Source organism: Lepeophtheirus salmonis, chromosome 6 (genome assembly GCF_016086655.4).
Source record: "Lepeophtheirus salmonis chromosome 6, UVic_Lsal_1.4, whole genome shotgun sequence".
Taxonomy (NCBI): domain Eukaryota; kingdom Metazoa; phylum Arthropoda; class Copepoda; order Siphonostomatoida; family Caligidae; genus Lepeophtheirus; species Lepeophtheirus salmonis.
The window spans coordinates 19,190,814-19,212,031 of record NC_052136.2 but is presented as its reverse complement, the minus strand read 5'-3'; the positions used below and the strand labels follow the sequence as shown (position 1 = coordinate 19,212,031).

The following is a 21,218-nucleotide window of genomic DNA, read 5'->3' as shown; positions in this document are numbered from 1 at the left end:
CATTTTGATCTCCTTTCAAACATTGACCAAGATATGCTACTTAAAGATGAAAATGAAATTTTGCATAAGTAATTGTATGACAACTTTTCCGTTCTACCCGTAATCGAAATTCGATAAAATTTGAAAATCAAACCGGCCTAATATGCATGTAACATTGAATATGTAGGACTGTTTCTGTTAATTTTTCTTATTGCACTTTCATGTACCACTAAAATTATTTTGCATTTTCAGTATATGTTAATATTTGAATATAATATAAACGCTATTATGTAAAAATGAATTAATTATCACAGGCGTTTTGTATATAGCATCCGGGGAGCAGTGTTTTGTTTTTTTTGTTAGTGAGCACTCTAGAAACTAAAATACTCAACACATTATATTATTTTTTTCCTGAAACAACTTCTTATTATTCTTTGGACTGAGTACATATGAAATGATATCAATATTGAGTATTATATATTTTTTTGGGGAGTTCTCTTCTATATTATTAAAGAAAAAATTATCCTTTAGCCGACAGCTAATTACTCTGGGAAATGCAGGGTACTACCACTAGTTATTAATTAATTAAGTTCCTTTTATTCATGAAGACATAAATTACACGATTGTTTTAATTAGACTATCTCTTTCATTTCAAAACATATTTTACAAAAAGACGAAAAAAGAGTGTGGTTCTTTATAAAAAGTATTCTTTGGTTCGATCCAACTCTAACTAGTTTGATTAAAATATAATTAATCAATGAATTTATTTCTTACTTTTTGATGCTATTTTCATAATCTTCAGTTGGGAGAAGATATAAAATTTCTGATCCCAGTTGCTCAAATAATCTAGCATCAGGGATATGTTTTTGAATAAATTTGGTTAGAGCAATTGTCCTTGCTCGTGGATTTGATGAGGAGGGATTGATAATCACTCCATTCACTTTGGATACATCGGATATTCCCTCATCATCTATTAACATCCCATTAGGCAAACTACAATCATTCAGTTCTTTGTCTTCTTCCTCATCTTCAATTGATGAAAAAACCTCATGGTGATTGTCCTCTGGGATATATCGATCAATAGTTAAATAGTAGCCATTCCCAAATCGATTACGAAGAAACAAAGAGCTGCCACATGTTATCAATTTACCCTCACTTATTATTGCTATTCGATCTCCTAGCAGGTCTGCCTCATCCATGAAATGAGTAGTTAGAATAATTGTGCGACCAGTTTTATATCGAATGAGAATATCCCATATTGATCGGCGACTAAAGGGATCTACTCCAGCTGTAGGCTCATCCAAAATAATGACTCGGGAACCTCCAACTAAGGCTAGTCCAATACATAATTTTCTTTTCATTCCTCCACTCAATTGGGCAGGAAACGCGTTTTTTTTCTTGTTTAATCCAATTTCAGAAATCAGACTGTCGATTTCTGGATCATCTGCTCTGTTGTCTGTGTTTTTTAATAGTGAAAAGAGTATGAAGTGTTCTTTGACGGTTAGGCTGAAATAAAATAATACAAAATATAAGATACTAAACTATTAATTACTTTTCTAAGTTATAAACAAAAAATTGCCCCCCCCCCAAAAAAAAAAAAGAAGGAATGTTTGCTTTATACAAGAAAATTTATATATCTGAATTTATTTTTTCAAAAATGAAAGAATTTTGCTAAATACTAGAAAATTTATTTATTTGAAATTTAATTTGATTTTTCAAATTATTTAACCAAAAAATTAATTTTCTAAACTATGTATTTTTTTTTAAATTTCTCCTTTTTTTTAATAGCTGTGGATTTTGAACATTTTTTTTCCAAAATATTTATTTTTTCGGTAAAAGTTGTGAATTTAAAAAAAAAAATGAACATTAATTGTATACTTGAAATTTCTTTTCGAAAAATTTAATTTTTGAAATTGTTTACGGCAAAAAAAATATACAACTGTGGACGATGCTCATGGCAAAATGGTATTTTTCAAATATCATTTAAATATTAAAGAGTCTGAATTGGGATAGGGGTGGATAATTTTTACTAAAATCGCAACAGAATCGCACAAGGATTTTTTTTTTAATCGTCCCATTCTTAGAAATATATACTGGATTTGAGCATTCCTAAACTTTTAGGGGTGGTCAAGCCTCCCCCTTCTAAAAAAAGGGGGCTAGTGATTCTATTGGTCACAAATATACTTTTTTTTTCTAAGGAAACAACATACATGTCTGAGAAAACTCTCCTATCGAAACTAAAAAATAATTATCTGACCCTCTATTGCACTGTCTAATCGTATTAATAATATAAATTGTCTTTACTATTGAAAAAGTACGTTGTGCTGAGGACAGATACCGAGATAGCGTCGAACAGATTCCGTTTCTTTTTGGATGTCACGTCCATAAACTTTGATGGTGCCCGCACTGGGTGGAAAGAGTCCTGTTATTATATTTCTGAAAAATAAATTTACATCATGTTGTTTACAATGTTTAAAAAAATAATACTCAAACATATTTATAGATATATTACAAAATCATGTATAATGGGAAAATATTTACGCAAGGATATGTCTATTTTGAAATTATTTTATCATATTTTACTGCAGGTCAAATTATGTAAACGTCAAAGCTACAAAAAATATAAATACAAAAACACAAATTTGACACCTGCATTAACCATGACAATAATTAATTACTTCATTTAATTTTTAATTAGAAGCTGTATAATACTCAAAGTTCATTGGATATTCATAGGATGGAAGGCAGGGAACAGTTTCAACACTATTTACTTTTGGCTCAATTATCTGAAGCTTGTTAGATTAAGGCAAACCCAAATTTAACAAAACTGTATTGTATAGGACAGAAGTTGGCAAGTTGGCAACCCACGAGTAAATTTTGGCAGGCCCACCATCTTATCATCTAAAAATAGTCATACTAATCCAAAATGAAAGTTATTATAATTAAACGACACTAAGAAACTTGACATAACCAGTCTTAAAGTTTTTCTCCTGTCATAGATAAATATTTCATCTGAGATAGAACAAATATCACAAAATAAGCAGAAACAAGTGTCTTATTAAATAATGTGTATTTTTCCTACTTTCCTATTTCTTTAATATTTTATTTCTTTATAAAAATTCCTGTAGTAAAAAAAATAAGGGTATTTTGTAAATAAAATTATATTAAATCCGTTTTTTTCTCTAAACACCCAGAAAAACAATTATATATATTCAATAACATGGGTTCCACCATGACTCTGCAGCGATAGCTGTTTGATCTCTACTCTACAAAAGGTTGCCGATCCCTGGTACAGGGGGCTCCCATGGAATCTTTTGTACATTTTTCACAGGTCTAGTAAAAAAAAATTTACTATCCCTTTTGGCTAGTGGCTAATTTTAATGATTGTCGAGGCCTAGGTACAACACCTAAAATTATGACTTTGACAAACCCTTGGTCAACTATGATGAATTAATATGACAGAGTCAAAACGTCAACCCCAAAAAAATACACGACGCTTAAATATATATAGTAAATGCGAATGTCTGTGTGTGTTTGTCGGTCAATCACGCACCACCAATGAAGGAATTTCCCTGAAATTTTTGATGTAGGTTCTTAAGGTTCCAGAAACGGTTCGAGTATCAACTTTTAAGGCCTTTATGGGCCTGGGAGCCTTAAAACAGCAACGAATATTATGACTAAGAAACGACTTTTTCCTATAAAACAAAAATATAGACCTTAAGATTTTAAGAATGATTCTTCCTGTATCTCGATATGTATCTTAGCAATCTTTTTTATAAAAGGAAATTATAAGATTTAGAGAAGAAAAGAAAAAAGAGAAAATAAAACAAAGGATTTTTGACAATAATAAGAAAAATAAGCAAACAATAGATTAACTTTTTTCAGGTCTACACCTTATAATCTCCGTTAAATATTCAGAGAGAATAATTCTTAAAATTTTACAATTTTAATTTCTTAATGTCCCGTGCAACGCCGGGCAAACATACTCTATCATCTTTCAAAAAAGTGTGTAAAAATATATGCAAACTTGCAGCAAGAATCATTCTTAAAATTAGACGGTCATATTTTTTTGTTTTTTAAGAGTTCAGCATTCATTTGAATTTCTTAATGTCCCTGGCAACGTCGGGAAAACTTACTCTAGTATTATATTAAAGGTTGAATATACGTACATTGTAGTTGTTTTTCCAGCTCCATTGTGTCCAAGAAAGGATGTAATTTGATCTTCATAGAAATTCAATGATAAATCATCAACTGCAACTTTACCCTTTGGATATACTTTATGCAAATTTTGAACAGATATTCCACAAGGTAAATGCTTTGGCTCTTCTTCAATATCCTTTTTGTTTTGACTTGAATCATCCAAATTTTCTTTACTATTTGTTTCAACCAAAGCCGGCTTTGTACCCCTCCAATAAGATATCGAAAAAGGGAAATGGCTAAAATCGATAAACAAACAAAGTCATTTAGATTAATGTTTTTTTTTTTTTTATTAATGGGACAATCTATAACTGCTCATCATTTTAAAATTTTCTCATTAATTTTAATAAATTAAAGAGTTGGATGCGAATATTCTTCGAATATTTTCTGACAATTATTCGAATTCGCGCAAAAATATACATTACTTGAAATTGAATAACCACAACAAAACTAGAACGTGGTCTCGTTACATCGCAAAACCTCCTCCTAAAATCATATTGAGACATGTATCTCAATTTGTTCTAAAGTTATGGTCGATTATGTAATTTTAACATATGATCTTGAACTATTAAAAGTAAACAGTAACTTTTGGCGTAATATTGGTGACTAACAAGTAAACAGATGCAAAAACATAACCTCCGTTCAACTTCTTTGGCGGAGGTAAATATTCGAGTTATATTAATTAGTCACAATTTCATGTAGTATGACTCCAGTGTTCAGTTCCTTTTGTTTAATGGCATTTAATCAAAATGCCATTGTCACATTTAGTTTCGTTTTTACTTTGTCATAAAAACAAACAGGTTCAGTGAAATTAACAGTGCATAACTCATAAGTCAATAAAAAACTACAGACGCTCCTTTCTAATTGAAAAAAAAAGAAAAAAAAAAAGAGTTGATATACCATTAAAAAAGGAGAAACCCACAAATTATGTAGAAATTCACAAAAACTTAAATTCAACTGAACTCGAAAATTGGTATATTGTGTCTAATACGAAGTAGAAGACTCAGTAAAGAACTCTTAAAACTCAAACTGGAGTTATTTGAAAATTTGACTCGAATCCAAATCTATATATAGCGCAACTAGTAGAAATGTGAAAAGTGTCAAAATCCTGGTGGGCATAGAAAGCGTGAAATAATGTTATTTAATATGGTAACATTTAGAGACAACATATATCTTGACAAAGATAACTATAAATCAACAAGGTTCTTTGCTACTTGATTCGTTTACATTTAAAAAAATAGATAGGAATAATTTATAAGCAGAGTTGATGTATTTGTAATGAAAAAAACTAAGTTAAAAAATTTGAAAAGGATAAAAGGTTGTTATCTTTCATCTTTTTGTTCACTATTTAGTAGGTTGTCAAGGTAATAATCTCCCTCTAAAGTAAGTATGATTGCCTATATTTGGTGTGATTTAAAAAAAAACACAATAAAATATATATATAATAATTAAAAAATAATTATTATATTTTCCCGCCATAAGAATTAATTCATTCCATCCCCCAATATCATATAACATGGAGCTGATGTTAACAAAAGTATTAATTCAGCAGTACTATATGTGTCACTCCCACCTTTTCCTTGCAAAAATTTAAACTTTATAATAAGAACACATTTTGTAGGTTACAAACATCTAACTATAGGGGGTCCTTACTTATTGCGGGGTTTCGGAACAAGAACAATCTGCGTTATGTGAAATCCGCGGTGATAAAAATCGCGTTATACGAAATATGCAGTGTTAGAAACTGCTTTATATGGGAACCTTCTATTATAGTTTCTTTTTAATTTTCTTGCCAGGATTTCCACACTTTTTACATCTCTAGCTCATTAGTATCATTTTGAAATGAAAGATATAAATTACAATGGTTTTGGTATTCCAAACTCTCCTGGAAATACGTTTCCAATATACCAAGCAAGTAGTAAGTAGATAAAAGCATCCAACCACAGGAATCCAATAGACAGACCCAGTGAGAAGTTATCTGAGTCAAATGGAGTCTTCATAAAATTTGCCCATTGAATTCCAAAGCCGGTTTTTTCGTAAGCATTGATATAGTCCAACCCTGTTCCAAATGCAACATTCGAAAGCAAACACTAAAAAGATTTGAAACAATTTTGTTAAAGTTATATCTAAATCAAAAACACCATTATAATTTAAGATGTTTAACATCAATGTGGTATTTTTTCCCTACCTGATTTTATTATGGGTTTATTTAAAAAGGAAAATTAGGCTCTAACGAGATGCAAATTTCAAAAAAAAAATAGTCAAAAGTATTTTTAAATAATGCTGCCATAACAATGAACACAAACTACTAATGCAAGGGTTGACTTTTAAGCCTCTGGAACATCTGTGGCGGGTTGTGTATTTTACAGTTATTCAACGTGTTTTTTAACAAAAATCAGCTTGTTCATAAATTAGTAGATATTTTTTTTTTATTCTTTATATATCATATTTATTACAAAACAAAAGAGTAACCATTCTTTCAGGCCTCAATCAGTAGGCTAGAAATCTCAACCAAATCCACACTTTCTTGCTGATCCTTGTAAGCCACACATTTTTTCAAACGTATAGAAAAGACTATATTGAATTCGAATTAAGGTATTTTGTATGGAAAAGGAAAAGTCATATTGTATTTAACTTGAAAAACTATTTTTACCAAAATTAATAATACATTTTAAATGAGGCCTTTTTGTAGAAACATAATATTACATAAGAAGTGAATGGCTTCAAAGAGGTTTGCCATTCTTGAATCCAATAACGCCTACTAAGTTCATAAATAAGTAAATCCTTCTGATTTTTTGAGTTATTCTCCAGCTTTAATATATTTTTTTAAATCGTTGAAAATCAAAGATTTTTAAATTTTTTAATGCTAAAATCAACAGACGGACTACTTGAGCTGATGTTTATAGAAAAAATAAATGATTTTCACGATAAAGCACCTTTAAAATTTGATTTGTTATTTTATCAAAAAAAAAAAAAAAAAAAAAAAAAAAACACGTGGTTTTAGCCCTTTTTCGATGACGTAAAACGTTTGCAACACAATAAGGTCATAAAAATAAATTTGCTTTTTTTTTTCTTAAGATATTGGTATTTTTTTTTTCTTTTGTTGAATGATCTATTGATTATATACAGATTGGGGACCCAAACCTTGTAGTAACATTTAATCTTAACTTTATACCCGTTATTTTTCATTACGATGTTTCATTATGGAACCAAACGACAGTTAAAAAAAAAGTGTAGAAGTTTTAGTTTTATCCCATGTCTATTAGTGTGAAAAATTATCCGTATAATATTATAAAAGGCACTGCATGTGCCAGTGTCAGTTCCAAGAAGGCAGTCAAGCTGACAGCTGCCTACAACTTGAAGAAGTCCAATACAACCCTATGCCCAAAGAACCAACACTTCTGCGACAACAATATGGCTGACTTCCGGCCTGTCTCCATGTGGTGCTCCTCCAGCACTGACCTCAACTCATTGTCCTTTTCAGCTTGTGTTGCCTTAGAGAAGATTTTGTAATGTACTTCTCACCCAAAATTTGTATTCGGTCCTAGTTGCCATCATGACAGCGTAGTATACATAAGACATTGCTTTATTCGTCAAGAGCTACCAATCTGTTTGCCAGTGTGTCAACACTGTTATTGCCACTAAATCTAAATACAGTTTTTAAACATATCAAAATGGGATTTGAGTTGTCTTGTGTTGAATCCATAAAAATCACGTTTTTCGTAATTATGTCATGCTACTGCTAGTTTCGGGTCCCTATTCTGTATGTATTTTTATGGAATGGCATCCACAAAAATATTGTCAACAGCTCAAAAAATAGGTTTAAAAGACGCATTTATGGAATATATATATATATAAGCATATATATTACATCACTAGAATATACAAATAAGTAAGAGACAAATAATACTTATTGCCTCTTACTTAAAAACTAATTATCTTTAATTTTGGCGTATAATATACATCTGTAGGTTTTGCAATTTCTGATTGAAATGACGAAATCAACTTACTGCAACCATTTTAGTATTGAACTCTACTTTAACGTTTTTCATTAAGGATAGAGGAAAAGAAGTGACGATAAATATGATTCCTCCAGAAAATCCTGCAGAATTTGATTTTGAGAAAAGGGTTGAAACAAAGAAGGAAAAACAGATGGTGGATATGCCATAAGACGCGAAAAAAATGAAGAAAATCAAAATGTTGGCATAGTAATACACTCCTCCCACCTATATATAATGTATGGAAAAAGAAAATTAGAGTTTTAAGCATATTGTATATGTATTGTGTACAAATTGTCATAGTGTACAAGTTAGACAAGTCGATAAATGAATCCCACGTCATCAATATTTCCCCCCAAATATGTAGGCTATGTGATCACTTCAAATTAATGACATTAATGGGCAAATTAATGAAAAATTGATTTTGTTATCTTTCAAACGAGATATTACAAAAAACAAATATATCTCACTTCTGCACAAAGAAGGAAAGCAAAAGATTGGAGATTGCAACTCTAATCCTCGCTCCCCATAACACCAAAGACATCATCCAACACCTCAATATCAACCGTCACACCATCTATCGCGTTTGCAAGCACCTGGAAGATGTTTCCAGCCTCAAAGATTGTTCTATACGTGGTAAGCCACATAAGTTAATCCCTGAAGCTGTCAAACACTCTTTTGAGGCCAACTTGAGAAGAAGAAGTCCCTAGACTGGTCAAAAATAGTTAAGGCGGTTGAGAGGAAGTCAAAGAGGTTTAAGGGGATGCATTTTTGACTCAAAAACATCCGTATTACCGTATGTAACACATGGACGGATGGGAAAAAAAATTTATTCCCCCCATTTTCAGCTAGTTTTTATTTTTTTAAATTATTTTTATTTCTTTTATAAAGATGAGTCCCCATAAATACTTTTCAAACCATTGCTTAGCTTGAATGGTATTCCCCCCCCCCTCCCCAATCAAGAAGCAGTGCATAAGTAGAACAAAAAATTATTTTTTATCCATATTTTTGTAAATACTTAGCACAATAACTCACAAACTAAAGAATAGATTGTTGTAAAATTGTGTAAAATCAATTCCTAATTCAGATGGAGTAAATGTGATTCTATAATGATTACTTATACTTAATCAGAGCAACTCCATCTCACCAATAAAAGGAACATTAAAAATGCGCTATATATGTGTTAAGTCCTGGACTTTTAAGCTCATATGTTAAGTAGTTTTCATGGTGTTAGGTAGTTTTTTTCTAAAACTGTTTTGCCTAAGGACATTTTGTTTTAAACAATTTAGCCTTGGGACATTGCATCTTACAACTATTGTGCCTTAATGATATATCATCTTAATATATAATTAAATGAGGTTTATTTTTGGTTTAAGTTGATGTTCCCCTTCAATTTTTAAATCAAAATATGTAATTTTAATTGTTATAAAACGCATTAAATGGTTGTTCTCTGAAGAACAAATTATAGAATTATGCCCCTAAATTCGAATTTAATTCGTAATAAAATTAGTATAATAATAATAAAATACAAATATTACAATTATTCGAATGGAAGAAGTGCTAATCACTTCTCCATTATTATTTGACATATGGATTATTCACATTGGAAAGACTCGTGGATTGACGAACAAACATTATATGAGGTAGGAGTCTAAATCCATCATAATTCCAACAGAAAACAACAATTGAATGTTTGTAAATGCAATGAACATTTTATAACTTGATTTGAAAAGTTTTAAACAGACCTTAATTTCAACCAAAAATAAAAATTAACGACGTATAAACCTCATTTAGTAGTGTATTTAAGTGAAATACCCTTGTGGCAAAACTACTTTAAGGCAAAATGTCCTAATAAAAAATGTCCTGAGGCTAAATAATTTAAGGCAAAAGTACAGGGCCCTGTTTTAATAGATTGAAAGGATGTAATAGCAACAGTTAATCAGGGGTATCCACGGGATTATAGATATATATATTCTAAAAAAAAAAGAAAAGATGCAAATTATAATTTTTAGGAAAAAAAAAATGAAAATTAAATGTTTTAGTAAATTTAATTGTTTGAAAAACAATTTCTGATATTACATTTTTTGAAAAAAAAATTCAAAAACCTGCAGATATTCATTGAGATAAAAAAAATTAATCAATCCATAGCTATTCAGAGAAAGTTGAACTTTTTGGGGAAAAAAAATCAAATATTAAATTTTGTATTACAAAGCAAAACATCGTTAATTCAGCTCACCCCCTGCGAATGCCTCTGATAATACACTTGGTCATTAAAATGACGGCTATTGTCAATTAAATCAGGCATTATGATACGAACTAAATATAACTTGTACATTCATCTCCAACTTGTACATAACACCAAACTACTCACAGTTAACAAGAATGTTAAAATGACAACAGTTGGCCCTGTAATAAAGATACTGTCCAAAAAGAAGGACATCCAATACGCTGCACTTCCCATCCCCATTGCTTTCATTGTTTCCTTCAGACGCGCCTCTTTTTCATAGATAATGCTCTTAATCAAGCCAGAAACTGGCATTATCCACGATAGAAATATCATAGTTCTCAACAATTCCCCTATATTATCGATGACATTATTTTTGACATAGCAGGGATACGGCATTTGCTGTAATGATATTCCTGGGAGCTCTGAGGACTCCCTTCCACTATGAATGGATATGATTGCATGCTCAGTCATGTCTTGTAAAAATGCAAAGCCAAAAGTTAAATATTTCAGATCAACGGTTGGATTCTTTCTTGGGCCCAGAGAAGGAAAGCGATCTTGAATTTGTCGTGTATTATCAACAGTAACACTATTCATTCGTATTTTGTAAGTGATGAATTCCGGGAGTGTATCGTCTTTTTGGTCGGGAGGAAAATCCTGGAATACTAGGCCTGCCCATAAATTATTGTTTCCAATCAAATTAAGTCCCATTTTTTCCAATTCATACTCTGAAGAGACACCCACAAACTTATCAGTCTCAAAGCAACTTAGGTATACAGATAAATTTTCCAATAGTTCATCTAGTCCATCAAAGGATTTAGCCCAGGCTTTTGATATATCACTTTGGAAATATTCATTGACTTGTTGACGAACATCACTTGCATTCACGACATGGTACTCTCCTTCTCCATTCAAAACATCAACAATGCGATTATTAAGGATCAAATCTATAAAATTTCCTTCCGAATCATCCGTGAATAGATCCTATCATGAATGAAAGAGATAAAAGATTAGAAGTAGCTTGCTTTCACTACATTTGAAGTATAAATGCATTTTAGACAACTCATCCGTTTTCGGGATTAATAATCTCCCCCCAGCCAAAAAATTGAGTCATTTTCAGCTCATTTTTGTAAGTGTACAAACTATTTTAATCTTTAAAAAAATTTGGGATAATTTAGCAATTTTAAAGAAAGTAAGATTTGGACCAAAAATCACTAGAATCACTATTGTTCTTTTGTCAAAATCATTGAGCGAGCTCTTGCTCATAAATATTGAGCTCCGCTCCGAGTGTCGTTCACCAACCTATGGAGCATGAGCTTCGTTTACTTGTTAGTAGTTGGTTTACATAATCGAGGATAGTGGAGCCATTCTGCTTCTATGACAAAATTTAATAATTAACTAATTATTTACGCATTAATATATCAAAATATGAATTAATTTCAATCACTCAAACTGCATTAATTATTGAACCCAAAAATCCCTTTTTTTTTTAAATAAAATGACATGTACCACGCTGAAAATGGCTTGAAAGGCCTCAAAATTTGCCTAAGTCAGTTTTTATTTTCTCTCCCGCAGAAAAAGTATATGTACAGAGAGATATAAATAGCAACACGTAAAAGAGACAGTTTAATTATAATAATGATCATAGTTGATTACCTCTATAAAATTTTGATTTTCTCCGTTAAGAAAAAATGCCCTAAATTGAGAAGAATACTGATTGGTCCATAATTCCATAATTTTAATTGTTTTTATAATGGGGAAAAAAGTTTTTTCGATGGCACTAATAATTTTCCTTGTTGCTGGTGTATCAGGGGTGTATACTATTTTTCCTCGAACCAGGGGCTTCAATTGTTTCCATATTAATGCAAAAATGGGATCATTTTCAAGCATTTGCATGATTTCATTGCACTGTTTACTAGTAGTTTCATCATACAAGTATTCAAATTCTTCCTTTTTCTCCGCTTTCATACTCTCTCGAAATTCATCCAAACTGCAAATCAAAACAAAAGTACACATAATTATATATATTTTACAATCCTTTTTTCAATTTATTTTCAAATTCTAGGTTTACTTGACGCACATATCATGAATCAGTAATTAGCTTTTTTGTAACAAATAAGATTCTCGAAAATTATCAATTTGAGTATTTAGATTCATTATATAGGCTTGATCCTACATTAGACATAAGAAAAAAAATCATTAATCCAAATAAATGACAAATTTTATGTAAACTTCCGACATGGATTTTATATGTGATTATCCCATTCTAAGAAATTGCAATTTATAAGTGAAAAAACCACAACTTACTAATTCGTTTAAAAAACAACGGAGCTCATTTAAGGCGTGGGTAACTGACCTTTCATTAACAAAAGATAATTTTCTTTTAAGAAAAGGATTAGTTCAGCTGTACTATTGATTTAATTTGTAAATGTTGTATACGGAAATTACTCAAGGTTAGTAACTGATTTGTATGAAATTCCGTTATAAAATTGTACATTTATATTTGATTAAAAAATAAATATTTTTAACTAGGATAAATAGGGGAAAAACTACGGAGTTTTTTTATTAAGTAACATCCCCCTCGAGGCAAATATTCATTTGTAAATGAAAATCAATTAATTAATCAGACTTTAAATTATTCTCTTTGACTTATAAGCAAATTAAAGACATTGCGCCTTAGTTTTTATTAGGTTTGCACTCATTTACACTTTTTTTGTTTTTTTCTTAAAAATTTCCGTTCAGGCCTATTTTCTTATCAGTTTTATTTTCATTTTTTTAAATCAAAACGAGGACCACGTGATCGATTTTTGTCCAATTTAAGCTGACTAGGAAAAGATATGACATGTAACGGGACTTAATCATTTGACGTAAGCCATTTTGTTTTTCCCTTTGCAGAATTCACCAACTGAATTCAATTAAAAGGGCGAATTAATTGAAATGGAGTTGTTTCTTCTCATTGCAGACAAAAAAGTTTTCTTGTAGGCAATCAAATTTGGACAAGGATTGATCACGCAGTCTTCATTTAGCTACTAGAAAAAGAAAAAATGTACATGAAGAACACTAGAAAAAAGAAAAGAAATGAACGGCTAAATGAATGTCATTCATAAAAAATCCATTAATTGTCCAATTTTCCCCCTTCTGCACACAGGTCTATTATTGGGTTAATTGTTATTATTATTTTTTTCCCCTTTAAAACTCGGCTCAAAGTTTTTCTCAAAATAAAAATGATCAAGAAATCAAATAGATACGTAAAAAATTAGTTCCATATTTGTACTCAGCACGTCAATTAGTATAAGAATTAGATATGAAATCAAATATAGATTATACTAATTAAGTAATTGTCATATTTACAAAACCATATTAAATAATACGATATGTACCTCCATAATTATCAAGGAAAATAATACTTAAATAGAGCCTTCCATTAGCTGAATCAGTTGTGTGAATCGTCAAAAAAAAATTATTATTTAAAAAAAAACTTACTAAGATGCTTCTCCTTCCTTTGAAAAAATATTCTTGATGGATGACCTTTTACGACTGCATAAAAGTCTGTACAAAAGTGCAATTTGTGTCTCCAGCTTCATTTTATATGAAGGTTTTTCACGAAGATATCCAAAGTCAACGGACTCACTATATTCTCTGAGTATATTTGATACATCCCTAATTTATATAAAATACAAAATTGTATATTTAAATCTTATAACATTTGCACTAGCAATAATAACATGTCAATTCTAAGCATTTTCGATATTTAAAATAAAGAAAGTAACCAAAAATTCCCATGGTAATCCTGACATTTTGAAAAATGTTTGTAAAAAGAGCAGGTTATATTAGATAAGCTACAAGTAGCATTGGGAGGAGAACTGGTTTTAAAATGGGCACTCGGGACCCTTGACAAAGGCCCTGCTCTAAGACTGGGTAAAATTTTGTAATTTGTATAGATATAAACTAAGAAGAAATAATATTAAAATCACCATAATTTAGAAAAAGGATTGAACTTATTTTATGAGAAGGGCCCTTTAAAAAATAGAAAGAAATATACATGTTTTTTAAATGTAATTAAATGAAATATAGGCACAATTAATTAAAAAAAAACCATAAGAAGACTTGGCTTTATCTTTAATCACATGCGAGTAAAAGATGACTAGTTACACTGAAGATTTGTTAGCAAGCTATAAGTGAAAGTCCTTGTTGGAGCCAGGGTAGAATTAAGGATCGATATTGGAGTAATTCAGGCTTATATCACTAGTAGATAAGGAGTGGAGTGTGTGCGTATTTCCTTCATATCATAGCTAATAGCAGCTAATTTGAATATCGTCATGAAAACTAGGCTGTTTTTCTCGCAAAAATGCTTCAAATTGTCAGGGTAACCACTCTCATTTTGGGGATTATTTTAGCATACTGGTAGATTATATTATTTCTTAACCATTGCAAATCACACTTCGCATGTTGCAGAATAATTGTGGGCAACAATTACTCAGATGTCGATCTTTAATTCTAGTCGGAGTCCAAAGAGGGCTTACATATACAATTAACTACCTTGCAAATCATGTGTTTTACTCACCGTCTTTTATCCGCACATTCACTAGTAATTACTTTACTTTATATTTGAATATTTTCTCCCGTAGAATTAAAGAATAGAGATAAAAGATTCAGAAAAAACAATGTTCAAACTAAAAATTACCAAAAAAAAAAAAAAAATACATGCAAGCAAATGCTTAGAATTTACGACTCTACTTATGAACTAAATATAGATATCCTCTTGAATATGGTCAATAAGTAAATAAATGCATTCTTACCCCATCACAGACTTGAATGAGCTTTGGTTCAAAAGATTATTCTGTAGTTCTTGTACAGTTTTTATAAAAAGACTCCAATCTGTTATGTTGAATGGATTGATTTGACCATGAACATTCATTAGTTCATCAAACTAAATAATATAATTTTTTTTAGAAAACATTGAAAACAAAACCGACTAGTGATTTAAAAGTGTATAAGTATTTAAAGAAAATAGTATTTACAAAAATTATATGTACTTAGAGTGGTTTCTTTTTCAACTACTTTTTTCGAATTGCTATTACGGCTAGAACAGAAAAGTTGTAGTGTGGTCAGAAAATAACCTATGTAAAATTGCATTGTTTTACAATGTCATCTTAAGGTCGCACGTTCAAAGTTTGAAAAAATGCCAAGTTAGTTATTTAGCCAATAAACCTTAAAATAAAGCATTCTTCTTTATTTTACAGAAATTTGATTTTGAAAGATATTTTTATAACCAATAAAAATATTTATTAAGTATTTGTTTCTTCTAAAGACATCCTTTAGAGCAAACAGAGATACTAAAGCAATTAAATTTTGAGCATACTCTCAAATTTGTTCTAACGGGCACTTGCAATAAACGGTTGTTTTTTCAATTTCCCTTGTTTTATCGCTTAATACAACTTTGACTGTATATTTGATCTTTCCTTGCTAAAAATGAAAAATAAAAGATACAGGTGTGCGCGTCTAAAACTGACTACTCCTTTAAATTTTATGCCATACACATATTTGGGATTTTATTGAGTTGAAACGGGTTTATACTCCGAGGCAAGGGTATTGACTGGTTATGAACAAAACTTCAGCAAAATCTTAATAGCAACAATGAACCAACAGCCGATAATATGGAGAGACGTCGAGTCGCCCTTTTGGAAATTTTCCGGCCGGGGAAAAACTCCCACTGAAATTGCCAAGGTTCTGAAATGCAGCCGCACCACTGTTTACAGCGTGGTAGCCAAAGGGAATCCTGAGGCCACCCCAGGATCTAAGTCAAGACCACGTAGGTTGGACGAAATAGTTGATGCCGTGAAAAAAGTCTTGTCAAGGACAAGAGAGACAAGGTCACTCTTAGCGGCCTCTCCAGGGAGTTCAACGTCAACAGAAGGACCATGGACCGGCCACTTAAGAAATATCTTGGCCTTAAGGTCTACAAGAGAACCCCTTGACATACTTTTTCACGGCAGCAACCATTTCGTCCGACCTTCGAGGCCATGACTTAGATAGATCAAGGTAGTTTATAAATATTATGCCATACAAGTCCCAAAATACAAGACAATCTCCTTTCCAGCTGATTGTTGTGCTTTTGGATGCTTTGAACGAGGTTCACCAGTTGCTGTCCACTCAGATGATGAGAGAAGTGATGGATCCATGTTTCATCCATTGTCACATACCGAATCAAGAATTACAGTTTGTTACGTTAAAACATGGTCAAAGCATCAGCACGTTTTTTTTTTTTTTTTGTCAAAAGTGAGTAAACAAGGCACTCACTTTGAACAGAGCTTTCTCATTGACAAACGTTAATGAAATATATATATTGGTATCTTTACAACTACGTTTGAAGTAAGCATAATGACGTTTAATTATGAAACAGAGTCCCTATAACACTTTCCAAACCATTGCTAAGCTTGAACGGTGCCCCCCCCCCCAATTAAAAAGCAGTGTAAAATTAAAACACGAAATTGTTTTTGATCCATTGTTTTGGAAGGTTGTGCATAGGTTATCTTTGCTGAATTAGATTTTTGTAACATGAAACATCTTTACTAAACCTATATAAAGACATCAATTTGAGCTTTGTACCTTAATATGTTTGAATGCTACGGTCCATTATGTATTTTTAACGTTTTGTGCTTCCTTGAACATGACCTTTGGTCTTTTACAGTGACCCTACATAACCTTCCTGCCAAGTTGGCTCAAAATTGATTTGCCATAACTCTGGTGACTAACAAACATAGGCAAAAACATAACTTCCCTTCAACTTCTTATTCGGAGATAATAACAAAAAGTATTTTTATAAAAATCTGTATTTACTAAATAACTGATTTTTACCATTTTTCCAACTTACACCGAGATGCCCCACCTAAAGATGACATTGTAGAACATAAAATGTTCCTTATATTATTGTCTTAACGCAAAGTGTATTTTACAGCACTAGTCGTAATTGAAATTCGAAAAAAGTTGAAAAACAAACCACCCTAATCTATAATGCTTAATATATATTTAAAAAAGGATTTGAATAGAAAAACAAAAACTCACCTGTTCCATATTTATCTATGTATGTATGGAAATATGACATAAAAAGTACATAAATTATTATGTTTCAAAAAAGATTTATTGGGAAAAAAATTGTTGATCAGAACATAGTCGTTAGTCAATATAAAAATATATGATATTCACATTTAAAGTGAAATTTTCTTCAGAAAACTAACAACCATGTCCATAGAATGAACGTTTACAAATCAATTTAGCAAGATGGGATACAAGAAAACTCGCCGTAGAAAATTATTTGTAAAGATGTTAATAAGGGCTATTAATATTATTTTTTTATCGTATTATCTGAAAACTTGAACGTATTCAAGGTTTTGTACATGTGAGCAACGACTTTAGACTTGCAGTATGAGAACTTTCCGCCATTTGTGAACATTAAAGTAATGGCACATGTTCTAAATTACATTAATTGTTAAAGTCCAGATGTATTTAGAATAAAAGTAGTCAACCAAGGTATGTATAACTTTTCTTGAATATAGTAACTCATACCCAATGTTTAAATACAAGGCCTAGAATTATGCTCTGTTCAGGCAAAACACACCAACATCCACTTTCTTAAATGATGATAAAGTTGAAATTTAGAGTGTCTTTTGCAAGATATTCAAGTGTGCCCTGCCCTGCCTTCCTCATCAAAAAATTTCTGATGGAATAATTTCGTTGAAAATTTGTATTTTCAATATCAGGGAGTCTCATAAATATACAAAAGTGAAGTTTCAAAAACTTATCAGTGTGTTTCCCTTTGAATGGTGGAATTGACTCAAATAATTTTATGATATATTGGGCAGTGTGTATATTTGATATACTACTATATATTTTCTTGATTTTTGTTCAAGATAGTCTTTGTGTTAACTCAACAAATTTGTAAATGATAGACGTAATTAAACAGGTATAAAAAATAAAAATAAATACTCACCTCACGTTGAAGGGAATCTCTATTGAAATGGCCATTTGCCAAAATCACCAATTCTCGCAATTCAGACACGTTTAAATTGCAAATACCATCAAGTTCCTTCTAAAAATACAAATGAATGATTATATTATTTTTCTCATTCTATTGAGTAAGAATATTTTATAAATAAAACCTGAACACTTTGTTCTCCGACCTTCTTTGACCAAGTAAAGGCTATTTGTAGAATGGCCATAAAAAGAAGGAGGGATCCAAATTTAAAAAATCTTAAGGAATTATATGGTTTTTTTTATTAACATTATGATCAGATAAAGTTAATTGATCAACCCAAAAAAGTATTTTAAAACATTAATTACGCGATTATTTTTATTCAACTCCCTCTTACATTAAATAACAATTCTACCTATAAAATTATTAACCTACAAAGGGTGAAAACAGAAGAAAAAGAAAGAGTGCATCGTCGATTATGGTGGCTCTTATTGTGTACATAAAAAAATCATAGTTTTTATTTTCATCATCCCTCCCTCTCAATTGGTTCTAATAAGTGTTGGATCGGTATAAAAATAAAACAAAATAGACCATAGTTCTATCAGTCCGGCTATAATAAAATAAATCAGTATTTTGAGTTTTATGAGAACTTCAATAGCTGAAATAACGTAGTTAGAAACGATGTCTTTTCAGCCGTTAAAGTTTTATATTAACCCCTTTTCAAAGGGGTTAGATATTTGAAGTTTTACGTAGGAGATGTTTGGCTAGGGATCATACGTTTATGACTAAACGTTGACCAGAAAGATTTTTTTAGGATGAGAGTAAGGGAGGGGATATGGGATATTTCGGAGACTACTTTATTGAAAAATGTTCCATGCTTCACTGATTAACAAACCCTTTTCAATATGTAGTATATTAGCAGGGGTATCTGCAGGCTGGAGGTGCTGTAGCACCTCCCAAACGAAGGAATTTTTGTACAAAAAGAAGAAGAGCCGGCCTCCCCCAATATAATCTCGGGGACGCCCCTAATCAGTAGCCTTCAAGGTAATCAATATATTTGATCTAAAAATACATTGAGGGAGGGAGATATAAAAATTTAGGACGTCCAATCGGATGAGAGTATCAAGTTTTGGAAAAAACATAATTTTGTTTTACTTTTTTCCAGAGACCATAAATTTATGACACCCTAGCACGTGGAAATTACACTGATTAAGTTTAAGTAAACATTATAGTATTACATTTACATATTTACATTTGAAGTCCATTTTTACATAATGTATATTTTCTTCTATAGGAAAGGCCAGAGCGAGAACTTACGCACATTGATTTGAAGAGATTAATTTCTCCCGATTGCGTTGTCTATTATGCTAAAAACCAATCCAATATGTATTAGTTCTAAAATATATAATAGTCTCCCGAAAATAGTAACATTTAAACAGTAATCGAAGTTGGCACTTGGCTCTTTAACATTTGATTAAAATTGTTAATTTCTCAACATTTGCTGACGTTTTTATTTTTGAAAAAAATATCAAGCGTAGAAATAGTTAAAATTTCCCCACTATCGAGAAGAGAAGAGTGTACCAAATAATGGTTCGTCTTGTAGATTAAGCACTTTGTAATACAATAAATATTAAGTTATTTAATTAATGTTAAAAAGGATTAAATATTCAAAGAGCAAAAACTACTAAATCAGTAAAAGTATTGGTATAGAGTGTTTTCTGTCACGCCATAAATTGCATTATATGTAATTGAAGGAGATACCATTTTGGGGACTCAAAGGGGATATTTTAACTACAAAAATGGACAAAGTTTCAATATATCTTGAAGGAACTTTATGAAATGCCCTTAAGAAACGAAAAAGACTAAATATCTCCATTGAATCCTACTTGATACAAATGATAAAAATTGATATTTTAATTAAATTAAACTGATATGTACTACAAATCCCTTAAAATGGCTTTTTTTTTTGTTGGATTGGGAAAATAGAAGTAGGATAATTCGAAAAAAATATCTGATGCTTCCATTGTAATAAAATAAGATTGTTTAACGAAGTAATAGCATATTTTTAGGAGAGATACATGATAAAACTGGCCAAAAGAGGGATAGATTTTTCATAGACAGTAAGGTTTAAATCCTTTTATTTGTTGATCTCATTTGAACATCGAATAATTAACTATTTGCCTTAATAATAATCAAAGCAGATTTGTATTGTTATAAAATATGGTTGTATAGGCCACCAAAATGACCGGCATCAACAATGGAGATGCCACGTGAATATGCTCTATTGGCATAAGATTTATTTATCTCTACAGACGACATATAAAGTTGGTCTTGAAACCTAACGACATTAGAAAAAGTTGTAAATATCAAACTTTTTGACACCTAAATTAGCAATATATGACAAAACATTCAAAAGTGAGGGCCCCGTTTAATATTAAGTAAAATAAAAAAAACAAAAAAGTTGCAGAGCAAATTTACTTTATGAAGGGTAAGACAAATAAAATATATAATTCCTTTTTTAAGGGCCACCTTAATGTTCCATGTAAAGAGTATTCCTTGTAGTAAAATGAACCAACCTGAATTGGATTGTTTAATTTTTGACGAAAATGAAAAAGCTTTGACGTCACGGATGGTTTACACAGAACTGAAACAGGATTACCAATGATAGACAATATATCAGATCCACTAAGATTGCTAACATCAATTGAGGCATCAAGTAAAGATTGAAGAACATTTTCTTTCACTGATATATTTTTAATCTTCATCCACGTATTCATACTTCCAATGAATTCTTCTTCGTCATTCAAAAGAACGCTTAGCCTTGAAACATTAAATCCTATGGAGAAAA

The 21,218-nt window shown here is 30.9% G+C and overlaps 1 protein-coding gene across 4 annotated transcripts in view; it reads right to left on the bottom strand.

Moving 5' to 3' along the window:
- Positions 1–21,218, bottom strand: part of LOC121119214 (phospholipid-transporting ATPase ABCA1) — a 195,031-nt gene that overhangs the window by 19,431 nt on the left and 154,382 nt on the right. For 2 of the 4 annotated variants that reach the window (XM_071889681.1, XM_071889682.1), the window contains exons 6-17: positions 20,947–21,206; positions 18,389–18,487; positions 17,464–17,478; positions 15,198–15,328; positions 13,882–14,058; positions 12,055–12,388; positions 10,546–11,382; positions 8,187–8,402; positions 6,037–6,266; positions 4,149–4,415; positions 2,284–2,415; positions 754–1,485 (exon numbers count right to left, since the gene is read on the bottom strand). In XM_071889681.1, coding sequence (XP_071745782.1) covers positions 754–1,485; positions 2,284–2,415; positions 4,149–4,415; positions 6,037–6,266; positions 8,187–8,402; positions 10,546–11,382; positions 12,055–12,388; positions 13,882–14,058; positions 15,198–15,328; positions 17,464–17,478; positions 18,389–18,487; positions 20,947–21,206 — 3,430 coding nt within the window. The remainder of the gene's footprint in view (positions 1–753; positions 1,486–2,283; positions 2,416–4,148; positions 4,416–6,036; positions 6,267–8,186; positions 8,403–10,545; positions 11,383–12,054; positions 12,389–13,881; positions 14,059–15,197; positions 15,329–17,463; positions 17,479–18,388; positions 18,488–20,946; positions 21,207–21,218) is intronic. The other 2 variants (XM_040713834.2, XM_071889683.1) reach the window with 1 other exon arrangement.